At 42.4% G+C, this 20,835-nt stretch overlaps 1 protein-coding gene across 25 annotated transcripts in view; it reads left to right on the forward strand.

Annotated features, from left to right (window-relative positions):
• The first annotated feature begins 377 nt into the window (after nt 1-377).
• KCNMA1 (potassium calcium-activated channel subfamily M alpha 1) overlaps nt 378-20,835 on the forward strand; it is a 382,597-nt gene continuing 362,139 nt past the window's right edge. For 21 of the 25 annotated variants that reach the window (XM_072130534.1, XM_072130537.1, XM_072130540.1 and 18 more), the window contains exon 1: nt 12,341-13,169. In XM_072130534.1, coding sequence (XP_071986635.1) covers nt 12,876-13,169 — 294 coding nt within the window. In that variant the 5' untranslated portion in view covers nt 12,341-12,875. Of the gene's footprint in view, nt 1,473-12,340; nt 13,170-20,835 lie in introns of those variants that run through there. The other 4 variants (XM_072130547.1, XM_072130549.1, XM_072130555.1 and 1 more) reach the window with 2 other exon arrangements.

Genomic DNA, 20,835 nt, shown 5'->3' on the forward strand with positions numbered 1-20,835 from the left:
TATAATATAATATGGCCTGTTATATCATAATTATTTGGCTATGTTACCTTATCACTGTAATTGCATAGTCCTGGTATGTGTCCTATGTGGCATCTATAGCCAAGGATTCTACTACTAGAGGTTGACATGGATTATTGGCCATGATAATGCAGAATTTGGTGGATTTTGGAGTTTAGTAGTTACTCCTTTATGCTACCTGTAAGGCTGGCCTTTCTAAATGCTTCTCTCATCCACAGCTGGATTTGTAGGGTATCCTCTTTATCTGTCTATGCTTCCTAAATGGATATAACTGAGGGAACAGCACTGGTGGAGGAGGAGGAGGAGGGGAAAACAACTGATCAGCTGGGAGGATTACAGCCTTGAACAGTCATAGGAGAGACAGGGAAAAGGGAAGGTAGGAGGGGGAGACCATCCAGCAGGCAGGCGGCGTGTAAGGGAAGACACAGAGGAGAAAAAAAGGAGAACGCTGCAATTGTCATACAAATCTATTCCAGTGGAAGAAGGGGTAAAAGATGCCTTGGTGAACTACAAGATCATAATGATTCAAAGACCTCATCAGCAGGGAAATCCTCTCCATTGCATGTGACTCCTACGGCTTTCCACTGTGTGGCTACCAGGGAGCCGAGGAGCCGGGGCTCACAGTGAGGTGGACTACCTATTAATAATAAATCAGCAACTGCCCTATTTACATTGAAAAAGAAGGGCTGCAAACAGGTGCTCGAGAAGGTTTATCTCCAGTAGGCGTAGGCTTCCCAAACACAAAGCAATGAGGGTATGGCATAGACATCCCTGGCAGAACCGCTAGGAATTACATTGATATTCCATGCTGAATCTTCTCTAAGGAGAACCGGAATCACCCACATCCAGCAGAAGGCATCAGGGAGACATGAAGGACTGCTGGGGATCTGCTTCTCATTGATGGAAGGACTATGACAGCTCTCTACAAGGTGCTGGGGTCACCTTGCTCCTGAGGAAACCCCTAGTTTATTGCATTGTAAAGACAGAACGGGGACAGTTCTTGTGTCATAGGACTGCCCTTATTTTATGCACAAGAGGCAGTCACTGAAGGCCCCATCTATTTATTTGACCTCCCCTTTCCTTTGCAATATGGCTAGTCCAGGAATTTGGGGGCAGAGACGTGTGCGGCTTTCAGGGTTCCCTGGGTCCTTCTGTTAGCGATGGCAAGTGGCTACAAATCCCAAAGCAACTTCAGTAGCATCAGCTTAACCATGAGCGCCATCAACAACAACAACAACCTGCACCTGGACTCCGTCCTTGCACCCAAAGGGGACCCGTCCCTCATAATTCCGGTGACCGTGGAGGTGCCATGCGACAGTCGGGGGCAGCGCATGTGGTGGGCTTTCCTGGCCTCTTCCATGGTGACATTTTTTGGTGGCCTTTTCATTATTTTGGTATGGCGGACCCTTAAATACCTGTGGACTGTCTGCTGCCACTGTGGGGGCAAGAATAAGGTAACGAGATTTACACGTGAACTTGAATGTGTTTTGTATTTATAGTTTGATTTTGGGTTACTGACTTTGTTATTGGTAAGAAATGTAAAAGGTAAAGATTTGGGGTAAAATTAGTCATTGACGCTAAATGCTTCTGTGTTTCCAATTTTGATATAACCTTTACATTTTACAACCAACAAGTCAATGGAGTAAAAAGTTTAACAGAATTTGTTGGGTCCTTAGTAATTATTGGGTGGCGTTTATCTATTTATCTTTGTTTTTATTATAAGGATATTTTGTCCTTTTATAGATGAGCACAACCTAAATTATATAAATGTGATACTTTATTGGAGTACGGCCCCCTTAAGCATCACATCCCCGTCTTTTGAGAGTTTGCTCATAGCATTATTAATTAAATGGTTAAAAGAGGTCGGACTTGGTCACATTTGTACTTCTAAGACTCCCAAACTTTAAAGGGGTTGGCCCCTGATAGAAAGTTCTATCCCCTAGTGATGTTTACACATTAAAGACCATTTTTAACCCCTTACTTTGCAGTTTTAGTCATTTTTATTACTGTTTTTTATTACCAGTGGTTGACAGTATAAGATTCAGCTCTGTGGGTGGGCTCTAGCTGAGCAGACACTTCATGATTCCTCTGTGCCATGAAATGCTGTGTGCTGTCAATGTGCTTAAATTATCAGGTTACATGTAAGCTACACTTTAATTTAGCATCTCAAGATTCTACTGATACCTAACACATAGAAAAAGAAAGATGAGACAGATCAGAGTCATGAGATGGATATAAGACACAATGACACACCCAGCTCTGCTCCCACACCTAATCAATAAAATGCACAGTCAGCACTGCTCTGCCCCCCTCCCCTCGGATGAAGACCTTACTATGTCTGTAGTCTGCATGCTGCTGCTGGACAGGAAATGCCACTGCCTTCTGCCCCTCCCCCTGCTATTCATATCAGAGGAATCTGCCCGACCATAGTCAGGAGTTTATGGTCGTATCCAGGGACAACCAAAATTTAAAAACCAGGACTGATAGACACAGGTTGGAATTATATCTGTGAAATGCTGTATTTTTGTTTATAACAATGTATTAGAGAATGTGTTATTTTGTTATTATGAGTGTATTTGTCTGAATCTGTCATGAATAATTACATGGTGCTGACCTTGTGCCAGGCCACGCGTGCCATAGAAGATAGACTTTTTTATTTAATAATTTTTTTACTGGTAAAATAGCCTCCAATACACATGCCCATATTTTGGCAACACTGACATGAGACCCTAGCATTCGTACACCGAAAATTAATAAAGTTGGATGTAGTATGTACCACTCAGACAAAAACAAATCTGTAAAAATAATTTAATCATATGATATGTAAATAGGGAAATATACTATATACATATATATATATATACACAGACATACAGAACAAAAAATAAAGGTTGGCAGCACTCCAAGCACTTGTCTGAAGAAAGGCTCGAGTGTGTAGGAGCTGAAACATTGCATGAACACTTGGGGGAAAAAAGGAGTTTATGTGCTGCCAATCTTTATTTTTTGTCTATTAATGGGCTGAATTTTAAAGTAGAATTTGTACGTAAGTCGAAAATGTATATTTTATAATTGTAGCTCTATACAAGTTTTTTTTTTTTTTTGCCCCAGTGACAATTGGAGTTTCAAAATTTTTTTCCTCCAATGGGACCAAGGATTATGAATAAAGCTTCATTACAGACACCTTACAGCTGATCATTGCAGCCTGGGACTATAGTAACATCCAGAGAGGTCACCAGAGGTCACAGGGGGCAGAGGGGTCCGTCTGTAACTAGGGGGCGTCTGTAAGTCGGGTGTCCTTAAGTAGGAGACCGCCTATATTATAATTATACACATATAAAAACACATATATTTGATGACTTTTTGACCTTCTGTGAGAGCTTTGATTATCCTAATACCATAAACTTCTATTCCATAGTTTTGCCGACTGTAGTAAAATTGCTATTCAACCATTGACAAATAGTGGCAGTCGGAGGGATAGTTGTTGCCTCCGATGGCCACTATTCCTCCCGTGGTCCTGTGCCAAAAAATGCAGGATGGAAAGATGCAGCGAGCTCCGTTTTTTCATCCTGCAACCTCCGCCGGAGCAATGTATACGCGAAGCATATATTGCATATCCCCCCACAGCCCCATCAAGCGCATTCATCACTCAGCAGCTGGGAGGACCCGGTGATGTCACTGTCCATATTAGGACAGTGACATCAATGGGGGAACACCCCATTGCCTCTGATGTACACCTTCCCCCTCACATTTGGGGGGCGAAGTATCCCAATGTATAGGCATAAAGTGGGACACATCTGTGCCTTATGTATCCTCCTGACGTGTCCTTACAAAGTATGGCACAAAACGGGATGTGTACCAAGCCTAATATATACAATTGTGTGCTTTTCAAGGGCCACAAATAACAGTCCTGTGGTCTGGTGTATGCCGCCTGTGTGTTACCAGTGGGTGAGCTCCACTCATGTCGATGGCAATAGAGAAAATAGAAAAGACTTCCCAAGCTGCAAACTCGGTCAGGAATAGGAACTGTTCTATAATTGGGGGCACAGGCTAAAGTCTGTAGAAATACCATGTGTGTGAGTTCATAGAAAGACAAGGGGTCCAAAACGTCCTTCCAGTGCATGTAGCCTTAGGATGGGTTCATAATACTGTCAACAGTTGTTCTCTTCCAGGGGCGTAACTAGGAGAGGCTGGGCCCCATAGCAGATTTCTGCATGGGGCCCCCCTTCCCCTTAAAATATATATATATGGCAGGCACACGTCGGGCACACTGGAGAGGAGGAGAGGCGATAGCGGCTCACCCCTCCCCTCTCCATAGAGAATAGAGCCGCATGGTCGTTCTTACGGCCATAGATTGAGCACGCTCTATCTCTTTTGCTCGAAACAGTGAGTACTCGTTGTGCTCACCGTGCCGAGCCCTGGCGTATAGAAGCTTATGGGGGAAGTATATCCGGCAGCAAATCTGCGGCCAGATATACGTCCCCCATATGTTCTTGGGAAGGTACCCCTATACAGACATGTTTATACAATTACACACATTTATACACTGATATATACACACCTTTATATACACACATAAAGTTCTACTCTCGTATACTCACACCCATATACATACAAGCATTCACTTATACACACACATTTATGCACTCCTATACATTTATACACTAATACACAGAGTATATACAAACTCATACAGTATACACATTATATACATATAAATAATACATTTACAATACACACACACACACACATATATATATATAAATATATATATACATATATACATACATACACAAATACAGTATACACTGACCATATATACACATACATGCAGGATAAAAACACCATATACACACATGCTGCATATACATACAGAATATACACATACATTCAGTATATACAGCATACATACTTACCACATACAAAAACACACATCATATATATATATATATATATATATATATATATATATATATATATATGCTAATATAAATACATGCATGTAAAAATACAGTATTTGCTTCAATGCATTTATACACAGTATATACATGTATACATAGTAGATGCATATATACACATATACACAGTATATACACACATATACACAGTATATATACAATATATACACATATACACAGTATATACACACATATACACAGTATATATACAATATATACACATATACACAGTATATATACAATATATACACATATACACACATATTCACAGTATATATACAATATATACACATATACACAGTATATATATAATATATATACATATACACAGTATATACACACATATACACAGTATATATACAATATATACACATATACACACATATATACACATATACACACATATACACAGTATATATATAATATATACACATATACACAGTATATACACACATATACACAGTATATATACAATATATACACATATACACACATATATACACATATACACACATATACACAGTATATATACAATATATACACATATACACAGTATATACACACATATACACAGTATATATATACAATATATACACATATACACAGTATATATACAATATATACACATATACACACATATACACAGTATATATACAATATATACACATATACACACATATATACACATATACACACATATACACAGTATATACACATATACACAGTATATACACACATATACACAGTATATATACAATATATACACAAACACACAGTATATACACACATATACACAGTATATATACAATATATACACATATACACGTATATACACAGTATATATACAATATATACACATATACACGTATATACACAGTATATATACAATATATACATATATACACATATACACAGTATATACACATATACACTGTATATACACTGTATATACATATGTACACAGTATATGCATATAAATACATATATACATACAGATAAATACATATATACATACAGATAAATACATATATACATACAGATAAATACATCTGTATATACTTACCTTTTAGGAAGTTTGGGAGCTGTATGGGTGTTCAGGCAGGTGTTCAGGTGGGTGTCCAGATGCATTCAGACGGCGGGGGGGGGCGAGCGGGGGAAGGGGGGGGCGAGCGGGGGAAGGGGGGGCGAGCGGGGGAAGGGGGGGGCTGAGCGGGGGAAGGGGGGGGGGCAGAGAATCAACTGTGCCGCCCTGCAGGCTAATGAGCGGGCAGGTCAGGGAGATGAGGGGGGCGGGTCAGAGAGGTGGCTGGGGACCGGGTCAAGGATATGAGCAGGCAGGGATCCCGGAAAGAGGTGGATGGGTGGGCGGCCGGGCTCAGGAGACGTGTAGATGCACAGAGAGGGAGGGGCCCGGGGGCACGATCTGGCACTGCAGCCCCGAACCACTTGCCCCAGGCCGTGGCAAAGCACTGCAGGGAGCGTGCATCCCCGGGCCCCTGAACCTCACGGGCCCCGTAGCAACCGCTACGGCTGCTACGGCGGTAGTTACGCCACTGTTCTCTTCCATTGTAGGAGTATAACATGTCCTATCTTTCCCCGTGTTACGCACCGTGCTCAATGGATCCCTATGGAGAGGCCCCCAATTGATAATATACATACATGTCGCCCTTTGAATAATATAATGTACATATAGGCCCCCAATCAATTATATATGTATAGGGCCCCCATTCAATAATATAATGTACATATAGGGCCCCCTAATCAATAATATACTGTACATATAGAGCCCCTAATCAATAATATACTGTACATATAGAGCCCCTAATCAATAATATACTGTACATATAGGGCCCCCTAATCAATAATATACTGTACATTTAGGCCCCCAATCGATAATATATGTATAAGCCCCCAATCAATAATTTACCATATAGGCCTTTAAATCTATATAATCATATAAATAAATAAATATATATATATATTGGCCCCTATCAAAAATATACATATAGGCCCCCAAAATGTCTGATGTATACAGGGCCCACCTACCGTATTCTCCCCCGTCTTCTTACTGCCGCAGTTGAATGTACGGGAATAGGATGTGCGGTCACGTGAAGAACTCATAACATGGGCCGTGCATCCAGGGTCAGAGTGCGACGTCCACCGGGAGAGTTCCCTGGTCGCATCACACTTGCACTGAAAATGGCCTCTGCTTTTTAAAGAGGTAGATGCCATTATTTGTTTTGGCTACAGTGTTAGTACTCGAGCCGCTGATTTCGGCCTCTACAAGTACTATTATTGGCAAGTTCCTCCTAAGAGGACAGAGGCCCCTATGATGTAGGGACCCACTGGGGGATTCACCGCTCCACCGGTGGGCCAGTCCGACCCTGAAATAGACATGCTGATTGGCTCTTTTCTAAAGCAAAGATGCTAAACACTGCTTCTCCAATGGGGCTCTCGGTGCTTTGTAGCATTTAGCTTTTCTAGCCCACAACCTTCTTTTATAGTACAAAGCAGATATATAATGTGAAAGATGTGAAAACAATATAATGGACGTTTAGGATTAGCGTGATTTATTGTATAAATGCACCTTTTACCTGGTTTTTATCTGATGCTCTGTTGTAATAAAGTGTCCTCACCCTGGAGCTCTTTGGTCTGAGCCTTTGGGTATTAACCCCTCATGAATTTCCTTGCTTGTGATGGAACACGGTGCTCCCCCTCCCATTCCGGTGACTTCCCATCACAACCTTCATAGAGACAGTTGCTAGGTAGCCCTGTTGTGTCATAGCTCTGCAGGATAGGGAAAATGAAAACCAGCACAGTATATAGCGTATATGGATGGAGAACAGCCGGGCCTGGGCTCTAGAGAACATCGTGTCATGGAACACAATGTTACTGCACAAAATATACAAAACACATTCTGTATCATGAGGATGTATAGGTAAAGCTTAAAAGACCTGTTAAAACAATAGGCTGTTACAATGTTACAAACTCTTCATTGTTGCTGCATTTGAAGCAAAAGATGCCAAATCTCCAGCCACATCACACATGTAGAACCATGTCCTACGGAGGATCTAATTCATGTTCCTATATTAGGATAGTGTCATTATTACATTATTACATGGATTGTATTAATGATTGTGTCCAGTCTATTCCACCCTTCGCCTTCTCTTTAGCTTTTCTGTAAATTACGTCAATCTTTAAGCCAAATTCTCCTATGTTAGAATATCGTAAAAAAAAACCCAAAACTTACTTTTATGGGATGAGGCATAACAATTAGATTGGAAGTCTTAAAGAGGAGCTGTCACCCCGAAATCCAGCACTGGGAGATGTTACTAAAGTAAGTAGCTCCTAGTGCTAGAACAAACGCAGCAATGTTACAATGTTCGCGTTAGGGACATTGCTGCGCTGTACACTGGAAACGCCGGACCGTTTTGAGAGCTCATGAGGGGGCGGGATTAGGGGCGGTGACGGCCGGCCTATGGAGAGGCCTCTTCTCTGGACCGCCCCCTCATGAATACACCGGACCACTTTGAGAGCAGTCCGGCGTTTCTAGCGTACAGCGCAGCAGTGTTTGTTATCGGAAACCACTGATAACGCTGCGTTTGTTTTAGCACCAGGAGCTGCTGACTTTAGTAATATTTCCTTGTGCCATTTTTAAGGGTGACAGGTCCTCTTTAAAAGCCCCATACACATTTAAACACTATGGGGCACATTTACTAAGGGTCTTGCGGCCGCAATTCTGTTGGGAATTTCTGATCTGCGCCGTTTTGCACTGAATTGCCCCGGGCACACGCAATCGGATTCTGGCGCATCGGCAAATCGGGGGGCGTGGCCGTCGGACAAACCACGGAATATAAAAAAGAATTTGTGTCACAAGATCAGCACTTACATGCACCGGGACGAAGAAGATGGACTCCAGCGGACCTCGGCGCAGCAGCAACAACTGCTGGATAACGGGCGCACAATCTTAGTAAATCCCGGCAGACCCGAATCCTCATCGGAGAACGTGCTGCTGGATCGTGACTGGACTGGGTAAGTAAATGTGCCCCAATATGACATGTATCCACTTGGAGCCAATTTAACCCCTTCTCACACCAGGACATACGAAAATGTTTGTGGAGAAAGCCCACAGGCTGAGCTCTCTCCATACACAGCGGGTGTCGGCTGTATAATACAGCTGACACCCACCTGTTACTGCCATGGTCTGTGCTGGCACCGATTGTGGCAGTTAACCTGTTAAGAGCTGCGGTTGAACCCGACCTCAGCACTTAACTTATCATTGCCGTGGTAGCCTACAGGCTCATTGAGACTTATAGGCTTGCCATGTGTAATGATCTCTAATAGCCAGCAGATGGCAGGCTATAAGAGATCATCAGTAAAATTGCTAGATACTGAAATACAGTACTATTGCAGTATATAATATTAGAAATCAGACCCTGCAGGGTTAAAGTATCGACACTTTTTTGCCATTTTTCCATCCATGAATATTTGAATACAAAATGATCAAACAGTCATATAGGTCCCAAATAGATATAAATGAATACGCCAGCGCGTACCCCAAATAATGACACTTTACATAGGTCCGTACACTTACAGTGAAAAAGTCATTGGCCTCAGAATTTGGCAAAATGGAAAATACTTTTTATGTACAAAAAAATTTTCATTTGTTAAAATCTATTAAAACCCATATAAATTTGGTTTCCTGCGATCGTAGCGACCCAAAGAATAAAGAGAAAGTGTCATTTGGAGGGCAGAATAAAACCCGTAAAAAACAGAGCCCACAAGAAAACGCCACAAATGTGGGGGTTTTTTTTTGTCCATTTCACTGCACTTGGAATTTTTTTCAAGCTTTCCAGTACATTGCATGGAATATTAAATGGCGCCACTAAAAACTGCACATTTTTTCCTACAGATAATAAGCCCCAATGCATCTCTGTAAATGTAAAAACAAAAAAGATAATTGCTTTTGGAATGAGGGGAGTAAAAAACAGAAATGCAAAGCGTTTCCGGCGTACTAGACACCATTACTCATGGTTTAACTTTTTTATTTTTGACATGGACTCTGACTATTGTCTGTCCACATCTACGGTGCGCCCATGTTTATGTATCGATATGTAAAATGGGGGGTTTATGAGTAAATTTGCCACAGAATTGGGGGTAGTACAATTAGGGCTAAAATGAATGGGGGGCAATATCTAAAATTGAAAGGGAACCTGTCATCAAGAACAGGCACCATAAAACTTACTCACTCCCCCCCCCCCCTTACTGTGACTTTGTTTAGAAGTGCAGTGCAGACATCTCAGCTTTAATCTGGCTCCTCCCACCAATACAATCCCACCAAACTTTTTCTGCCTTTGTCTATGTGGGCTACACCCACTGGATAGTGGCTCCGCCCCCACCACCAATTGGTACTCGCCCATTGTAAGAATGTGTGTAATTGTGAGCAGATCTGCATTTCCGCACACAGTGCTCACTAGTAAATTTACCATGCAGTGAGAATGATAGCATTCGGGCAAGGACAGGAAGTGGACAGGAAGAGGACTTCCTCTCTGTTCATGCCAAGATTTAAAGAGACACAGAAGTGTCAATCAAAAGAGGGAGGATGGGTTTGCTGTCAGCCCATAGAAAACATAACTCTTCTGTTCAGAGGTTGACTCACTTATACTCATTTGCATATCAGAAAAACATGTGTAGTTAAGGTACCGTGCCTCAGTGGTGGATCATTTCAGGTGATATGGGGAGGATTTTTAAAGAGAACCTGCCATGCAAATGAACCCACCCTAAATAAATAATTACAAACAATGAAAAGCTTTGCCCTTATCCCTAAATGGTTCCTTTCCATGGCTGCAATTTTTAAAAAATCATCCAAGTGATTTCCGATCATCCGTATTTGTAGTCATATGGTCATCCTGGTTGTCTGAGATTTTCACATCGGATTTATTACAGATTTGCGCTGCTACCTTGATACATGTGCATTAAAAACTTACGGCATTAGGAAGGCATCCGAGTGGGGTTGATTTTTATCCGCGCACCCACGGACTCAATAGGTGAGCTTCAGTGTAACATGTGCCGCTTTCTTCTCGGATGGGATTGGATCATTGGACCATGAAAACATCTGACGTGCGCAGAGCTGAACAGACTATCAATCATTTTTTCGACAATTACCTGAGGCTTTCTGAACACGAAAATGTGTTGTGTTTGGGCCCCGAACATTAGGTCCATCTATCAGTGTGACAGAACAAGCTGAGCTGTAGGTCCACAACAAGTTTCCGTGTGACCTCCGTGTCATCCGTATGTCATCCGTTTTGTAGATCGGGTTCTCCCAACCTCTCGGATGGTCACATGATTGTGTTATCTGTCCCGTGATCCATTGCATGTTGGTTGACACCTGTGTTTAATCAGAATTAGGCCTCATTCACACGGCCATATGGGGGACGTATATACAGCGACATATATACATCGGATATACATCCCCCATAGGCCGGCAATGGGCGCACGGCGCCCTACTGCACCATACCCTTCCGTGGCTGTACAAAGATAGGACATGTCCTATCTTTTTGCCGGTGTAGGGACGGGTTCTTGGGGGTGTTACCAGAGCCCCTCCATGCTGCAGATTCACAAGCACTTCCACCCCCCACTGTGTTTTGAAAATACTTCTGTTGCAGTGAGATCGGGTCAGGAGAGAGGGAGGATGGAAGTGCTGAGCGAACAGAGGGGGATTGTGTCGCACGCGATCGGATTTTGGCGCAGCTGTGCTGAATTCCATGCAGCAGAAATCGGACGACCGACCGATTCAAACTGAACGCAGGATTTAAATGTCAAATTATGTTGAAATCCAATGTACTTACATGCAATAAGAAGAATAAGGTGAACTCCAAGCGACACATGAGGGATATCGGACGCCCGATCTTAGTGAATCGCGGCACAGGGAATTATACACGGACAATGCACTTTAGGTGAACTCCAGGGATGGCTAAGTAAATGTGCCCCAGTGTAACAGCCTGCAAGGTGCTATATGGAGGGAATCTGGTAACACCCCCAGGAGCCCTTCTAGCTCATTAGCATAATTAAAAAGTTGATTTCACTAAGAAGATTACCGCAGTCACGGTGCCTGGATCCATGCGTGACTTTGATGGAAGATTTTCTTTGAGACATATTATTCAGATTGATGTCGGCTCCTGATGTAAAGGTTTATGGAAATATCCGCTTTTCTTTGTGTGTGAATAAGGAGTGAAGTCCCAGTAAGCGGAGGCCAGAGCTGGTGCCCATGTTTGTCCCCCCGGGTGCCCTCTCCATCTCTGCCTGGCAGAGGGATGTGACAGAGGAGGAGGAGGAGGGACACGACTGATCAGCTGGGAGGATTACAGCCCTGAACAGTCGGAGGAGAAGGAGGAAAGGGAAGGTAGGAGGGAGGCTGGCAGCAGCAGCAGGAGGAGGACACCGCAATCCACATCCAGCAGAACCAGAACCAGCACCCCCAGGGCTGCCCAGAGGAGCTGACAGTGAGGAGCAGCCACAGCACACAAGGGCTGGAACAGGTGCTGCCAAATCTTCCTATAGGAATAGATGCAGAGCAATGAGGCACAGACATCCCTGGCAATGCACTGATCTGCCATGCTGAATCCTGTGTGAGCAGAACCTCCATCAGCCCCATCCAGCAGCAGCCGCAGGGAGACATGAAGGACTGCTCACTGATGCAAGGACTATGACAGCTCTCTACAAGGTGCTGGGGTCACCCATGTCTGTGTCATAGGACTGCCCTTATTTTATGCACAAGAGGCAGTCACTGAAGGCCCCATCTATTTATTTGACCTCCCCTTTCCTTTGCAATATGGCTAGTCCAGGAATTTGGGGGCAGAGACGTGTGCGGCTTTCAGGGTTTCCTGGGTCCTTCTGTTAGCGATGGCAAGTGGCTACAAATCCCAAAGCAACTTCAGTAGCATCAGCTTAACCATGAGCGCCATCAACAACAACAACAACCTGCACCTGGACTCGGTCCATGCATCCAGAGGGGACCCATCCCTCATAATCCCGGTGACCGTGGAGGTGCCATGCGACAGTCGGGGGCAGCGCATGTGGTGGGCTTTCCTTGCCTCTTCCATGGTGACATTTTTTGGTGGCCTTTTCATTATTTTGGTATGGCGGACCCTTAAATACCTGTGGACTGTCTGCTGCCACTGCGGGGGCAAGAATAAGGTAACGAGATTTACACGTGAACTTGAATGTTTGTTAATTCTGGAATTTGATTGGGATTCATTATATGCGCAATATTTCATGAAATTATCAAAATCTGATGTTAATATAATGTATCGGTTTAACTTTGACTTTGCTTTTGTTACCTGATTCATGTCATTCTACAAGTCTTCAATGAATCAACGCAATTTTACTTGGCAGAATGGGCCGGATGAATCAGTTCTCTTATCAAGTTATCAATTCTAAAGTCATCCTGTATATAGTTATATTTGCAGCGTGACATCACAATGCAGCAGGATGACATCATACTACTTTAAGGAGGGTCATAGCCGTTATTCCCAAAAAATAGATACAAGAACCAGTAACAGATTAAATGGGACGTCAATGGGGACTTGGGTATTACAAGAGTCCAAGCATTGGGTGTTGTATTGAACTCTAAGTCTGTCCAATGTTGGTCTTGGACTATAAACATTGAATTATTTCTATCCTTCTCTACTTTTATAGGAAACTTTCTGAATGTTCTTTGATTTTCCTGCTTCCTACTGTATATGTAGGTTCACATTGGAGTTGGTAATAATGTATTGCAGAGTGTTGGAGTAATGTAAACAGAGGCAGCTGTCTTTCGGAGAAGCAGGAAGGGGTAAATTAAGAGTAATAGATATGTTTTTACTTTTTAGGTTAAACTAACTCCAGGATTTGTCTATCTGTCTGGTTTAGGCATATAATGGGCTTAGTAAACAAAAACGTATTAATAGTTCTAGAATATTTGAAATGACATTCTTCTTTCGAGTCTGCAAGAACTCTGCTTGCATTTATGCAATTGAGACTTTTATTGTTAACTTTCAATATTTACAATGTTTCCATTTATATTATTATAGGTCCAGTATACAGGCAGTCCCCGGGTTACATACAAGATAGGGTCTGTAGGTTTGTTCTTAAGTTGAATTTGTATGTAAGTCGGAACTGTATATTTTATTGTAACCCCAGACAGAATTTTGGTCTTTGTGACAATTGGATTTTTAAAATGTTGGGTTGTCATAAGAACCAGGAGTAACAATAAATCTTCATTACAGACGCTTGTGATACCTGTTACAGCTGATTATTGTAGCCTAAGGCTAAAGTACAATAAATTACCAACATCCAGAGGTCCGTTTGTAACTAGGGGTCGTATGTAAGTCGAGTGTTCTTAAGTAGGGGACTGCCTGTACTAACAAGTATTTCATCTGTGTGTCGCTCATCTAAGCAGTTTTAATTCCCTGGAAGTAATTAGTGATTGTTCATATTGATTGACTTTAAGCAGAGACATTGAGCGGCCGTATAAATTGATACAAAAAGTACAAGCAGTCCCCGGGCTACAAACAAGATACATTCTGTAGGTTTGTTCTTGTGCTGTATCTGTGTGTAGGTCGCTACAGGTATACAGGCAGTCCCCGGGTTACGTACAAGATAGGTTCTGCATGTTTGTGCTTAAGTCGGAACTGTATATTTTATCATTGTGATCCCAGGCAAAGTTTTTTTTTATCTCTGTGACAATTGGATTTTAAAAATGTTGGGTTGTTATAAGAACCAGGAGTAACACTAAATCTTCAATGTAGACGCCTGTGATAACTGTTACAGCTGATTATTGTAGCCTAGGGATGAAGTACAGTAAATTACCAAGAGGGCCGTTTGTATCTAGGGGTTGTCTGTAAGTCGGGTGTTCTTAAGTAGGGGACCTCCTGTATATTTAAGTGTACGCCAATCCAAATTTTGGATTGTCATTGCAAACACCTTAGATAATTATTCAGTTGACCATTGCAGCCTGGGGCTTGAGTACAGTAAATTTCTAGCATTCTGTGAGCTTCACCAGAGATCACAATGAGGTCCCTCTGTAACTAGTAGTTGTCTGTAAGTTGGATTTTCATAAACCAGGGACTGCCCGTATCATAAATAGTTGAGGTATACAGGCAGTCCCCGGGTTACATATAAGATAGGGTCCATAGGTTTGTTCTAAAGTTGAATTTGTATGTAAGTCGAAACTGTAAATTTTATAATTGTAGATCCAGACAAATTTATTTTTGCCTGAGTTACAATTGGAGTTTCCAAATTTTTTGCTGTAATAGGACCAAGGATTATCAATAAAGCTTCATAATTACAGTCTGGGACTATAGTAACATCCAGAGAGGTCACCAGAGGTCACAGGGGGCAGAGGGGTCCGTCTGTAACTAGGGGTCGTATGTAAGTCGGGTGTCCTTAAGTAGGGGACTGCCTGTACTTGCTGGACCTTAACACCCCTTTAAGTCATGTATTAATCCTGATTTGTCCTTGCTACCCAAGCCACTGCAGAATGTGCATCTCTAGACAACTCCATTAAATCTATTGAGGCAGATAAACCTGGGCTGGATGAAACAATCCCCATTCACGCCAGTTTAGACTGCAGATTTATATTGCAGATTTTAACCTTTAGCAGATATTTTCTGATGCTTACACTTTCCCATAGTTTATGTAGCAGATGTTTCGATATTAGAACGCCCCTCCTTGTGTGTCATCAGGATCCATAGTATTCTATGGGAATTTCTGGGGGGTCGTTTGCTGATAAACCCCATTTCATAAAAATATTATCTTATTTCTAAGCTTTAGCTATAAAATTGTAGATTTCCTTGCCAAAAATATACAAAACTGTAGATTCCATATTCCGTTCCATGTATCCCTATGGCGGCAGTGAAAAAGTAAACTGTACAGTAAATATGGACTCTATGGGGAATACACTGTATATTGCAATGTTAATAGCAGTCCATGCTTAAAAGGAATCTACCACCAGGATGAAGGATTGGAAACCAAGCACATTGACATACTGGTGCGTGCCCCATCTGGCAGAAGCTGCTCTTTTTGTAGCTTTGTATGCCTTTGTTTTTAAGAAAAAGAGGTTTTAAAAATGATGCAGATGAGCCTTCGAGGCTCCAGGCTCCATTGACATCTATGGAGTTTGGAGCCCCTGGGGCTCATTTGCATAATTTGTGAAACATTTTTTTTTATTGTAAAAATAAGGTCCTAAGAAGCTAAAAGAATAGCAAAAGCTGCCAGTGGGGGCACTCACCAGTATGTCAGTGTGCTTGGTTTACAATCCTTTATCCTGGTGGTAGATTTGCTTTAATAGCTTGTTGTCTGTACAGAGGGATCTAGATGTCACGGTGACAGGTTGACCCACTAATATGACAGGGAGCTGAAACAATCAGTTCCTTCTCAGGTACAGGAGTAAACTCTATACTAAATTTGAGCATCATGTCCCCAAAAATGGAAGCAACTGCTTTTGAGTTGTTCTGGAATCTTGTGATATCCTAATAAAGTACCATAGAGGGGGTCTGTTGGAATCTACATATGGATTATATAATACCGGTAGACATCAGATTCCGCAAACACACTGAACAAATGCTTGTTCAGATGACAGCTCTGTCTCCGGGTCCACACATGCATACTTGCTCAGCTGAGTGTGCATGTGTCTGTTATTGAGAGAGAAGAAGGAGCAAGCTGCCATCAGATAAACTTAGTGGCCACCCATTTTATTAACTATTTTATTAAAATGACTGGACATCTTCTAAACCTGACCACCCAATTTGTTTTTGGCAGATTCCAGTTAGGACTGTATGGCCCCGATACATGACATTAGATGCTCAGGTTTCCTGAAATGCTGAAACAAAAATAAGTCTCTCATCTACCAGGAAAAACAGATACCATGCAAATAAAATGTATTTATAAAGTATAATTTTATTTTAAAAGTCTAATATTTATCAGTGAAAAATGTTTACCAATCTGCTAAATACTTGCACACTGTGCGCTACATATTATCCTGCTATATCCACTGCTCTCTAGTATCGCATCACTACACCGTTTGGGAGACTGGGGAAGACACATAAGGCTGGAGGCAAATCCTGTTTTTCCAATTGTGCACAATGTAGGAGACTTTTTTGGGATTAATATTTGCAGGTTTTCTGCTTATACATGAGGAGACTTGGTTACTATGTGTACACTTGAGCACCACGTGATCAGGTACGGTGTCAATAGAGCTTAAAAATAATCTTTCTAATAAATAGACAATGCTGGAGTCATGTTTATTGGACAATTTACATTGATTCAAGACACCTCCTCCTTCATACAGACAGTCCCCAACTTATGAACACCTGCCAGACGACCCCTAGTTACAAATTGACCTCTGTGGTCACTGTGACTCCTGGTGAAGCTCTCCGGATGTTGGTAATTTACTGATCCTCAGTTCCATTCTGATTTACAAAATATACCAGTTCCAACTTACATACAAATGCAACTTAAAGGGGTTGTCCAGTTTAAGCAAAAAACACAAGGGCACGGCACTGATGGGCTGACGGCCCAGGACAATGTTAATGACGGAGAAGGTATCCACCCCCACACCCCTGCCTTTGGGCTGGTTATCTAGATTTTGCTAATTCTGGACTACCCCTTTAAGGACAAACCTATAGCCCTAGTATGTAACCCAGGGAATGCGGACACTTGTTTTCCGATTACACAATAATTGAGGAGCAACTTTTCACACAACTCCGTGTGGAGGCGAACTTCTTTGGAAATTTAGTGTCAATTTATTCATACATTTTCAGATGCTAAAACAGAGGAAGAGAAAAACACAGAGTTATAACAAAAAGATGTTCAAAAATATTATCAAGTATTTTCCAAAACTGTCATTTAAAATGAACTAAATGAAAATTTTGGTAGCACAATCAAGAGAAACTGTATTTGTGTTATTGATATGTCGGGCGCCATTATTCAGCACAATTTATACCCAAAGGAAGCACAAAGAAATAATAGACAATGACAATGTTGCTGTATGTTGTTTTTGCTGGAGAAGGCAATGTGACCCCCAGTCATGTAAGAGTTAAACACACTGACTCGGTTACTTGAGAACACCCTTCTGTAGTATAGGCAAGTCAACAGATGGTGTATTCAGCTCAGTACATTACAGCACTGCTGTCGCAATGGTGTCAATGGGCCTATTGTAGCCGTACAACCGATTATTTACTCCGGGGAATTTATTGTATGAATTGTAACAAATGTATACGTTCCATGGTACAAAAATACTCATAGGAATTTTTTTCTGACTGTCATGTGTTTTATTTTCATCCATTATAGATGTTTATGTGCAATAATTGTTCAGGACAAGGTCAATAGGCAGGACACGATAATGGGTGGTCAGTAGGTCGTTACTTACCTGGATGGTCCTGGTAAAAAGCTACTAAACCGCTCGGGATTCCTTGTGATCCCTAGAACGTGTTTAGTTACTATAATTGAGATATATATATATTTGCGGAGCAGAGATCCGGTGCCTTCGATGTATACGAGCAGCTTAGCAGAGGTCATTGACGATGGTTTTACATAAGAAGACTCACAGGGGCTTTTATGGATGCTCTACTGGTAGCCCGACCCGGCAGCTCTTTGGTTTGAGCCTTTGGGTATTAACCCCTCATGAATTTCCGTGCTTGTGATGGAACACGGTGCTCCCCCTCCCATTCCGGTGACTTCCCATCACAACCTTCATAGAGACAGTTGCTAGGTAGCCCTGTTGTGTCATAGCTCTGCAGGATAGGGAAAATGAAAACCAGCACAGTATATAGCGTATATGGATGGAGAACAGCCGGGCCTGGGCTCTAGAGAACATCGTGTCACTGCACAAAATATACAAAACACATTCTATATTATTAGGACGCACAAGCTGCACATCAGAAATCTGTGCAATGTACATCTGAAGCCACCAATGCCTCCTCCTTGACCACAGATAATTACCATCTTAGTAACGTTATTGCTAAATACATTTGTATTATATTAGAACGCTATTGTTTCTAAATTCTTTCTATATTTTGCTTAGCGCATAGAACTGTTTTATACGAATAATAATCTTTATAAACCACCATCATATTCTGCAGCACTTTACAGATCATTATCTGCTTTCTAGATTTTAGTTACCGTATATACTCAAGTATAAGCCGACCCCAGTATAGGCCAAGTAATTTTAACACAAACTGGGAAAACCTATTGACTCGAGTATAAGCTGAGTGTGGGAAATACATTTGTCACAGCCTCCCCAGTACATAGCGAGCCAGCCCCTTGTAGTATATAGTCAGCCAGCCCCTTGTAGTATATAGCCTGCCAGCCCCTGTAGTATATAGCCTGCCAGCCCCTGTAGTATACAGCCTGCCAGCCCCTTGTAGTATATAGTCAGCCAGCCCCCTGTAGTATATAGCCTGCCAGCCCCTGTAGTATATAGCCTGCTAGTCCCCTGTAGAACCCCCTGTAGTAGATAGCCTGCCAGTCCCCTGTAGAACCCCCTGTAGTATATAGCCTGCCAGTCCCCTGGAGTATATAGCCTGCCACCCCCTGTAGTATATAGCCTGCCAGTCCCCTGGAGTATATAGCCCACCTGCCCCTAGAGTATATAGCCAGCCAGCCCCCTGTAGTATATAGCCAGCCAGCCCCTTGTAGTATATAGCCAGCCAGCCCCCTGTAGTATATAGCCTGCCAGCCCCTGTAGTATATAGCCTGCCAGTCCCCTGTAGAACCCCCTGTAGTATATAGCCTGCCAGTCCCCTGGAGTATATAGCCTGCCACCCCCCTGTAGTATATAGCCTGCCAGTCCCCTGGAGTATATAGACTGCCACCCTCTGTAGTATATAGCCTGCCAGTCCCCTGGAGTATATAGCCCGCCTGCCCTTAGAGTATATAGCCTGCCAGCCCCCTGTAGTATATAGCCTGCCAGTCCCCTGGAGTATATAGCCTGCCACCCCCTGTAGTATATAGCCTGCCAGTCCCCTGGAGTATATAGCCCACCTGCCCCTAGAGTATATAGCCAGCCAGCCCCCTGTAGTATATAGCCAGCCAGCCCCTTGTAGTATATAGCCAGCCAGCCCCCTGTAGTATATAGCCTGCCAGCCCCTGTAGTATATAGCCTGCCAGTCCCCTGTAGAACCCCCTGTAGTATGTAGCCTGCCAGTCCCCTGGAGTATATAGCCTGCCACCCCTCTGTAGTATATAGCCTGCCAGTCCCCTGGAGTATATAGCCCGCCTGCCCTTAGAGTATATAGCCTGCCAGCTTCCTGTAGTATGTAGCCTTGAAAAAAATAAAACCGTGTACTCACCTTCAGACGCCCCCCAGCAGGTCATCTTCGATCAATCGATGCTCTTGTTTGTATCTTCTCCATGTCCCCACGCCGTCCGTCGCAGGGATCGTGACGACAGCCGCTGATCCCTGCGACGGACAATGCAGGGACATGGAGAAGATACCGGAGCATCGATTGATGGAAGATGACCTGCTGGGGGGCGTCTGAAGGTGAGTACACGGTTTTTCTTGAATCGAGTATAAGCTTAGTTAGGGCTTTTCAGCACATTTTTTGTGTCTTATACTCCAGTATATATGGTAATGCATAGTGTTTTTCCAGCTTTTCTATAGTTTGCTTATTTTTTTTATCTTTGTTCTGTATTTTAGTTGCTGTATGCTGCTTTATCTTTCCATGAATGTGCAGCGCTGATGTTAGATATCTGCTTTCTATTCTGTAGTCATTGTATTGTGCTGTTTTTTGGAGCCTTTTTAATTCTTTGTATTGAATATGAGGTTACCTTTATAAAATGTGTTGAAAGTTGACGTGAATTCGTGTGCGTGTCGCCATTTGTT

This window comes from Engystomops pustulosus, chromosome 11 (genome assembly GCF_040894005.1).
Source record: "Engystomops pustulosus chromosome 11, aEngPut4.maternal, whole genome shotgun sequence".
In the NCBI taxonomy this organism is placed as follows: Eukaryota; Metazoa; Chordata; class Amphibia; order Anura; family Leptodactylidae; genus Engystomops; species Engystomops pustulosus.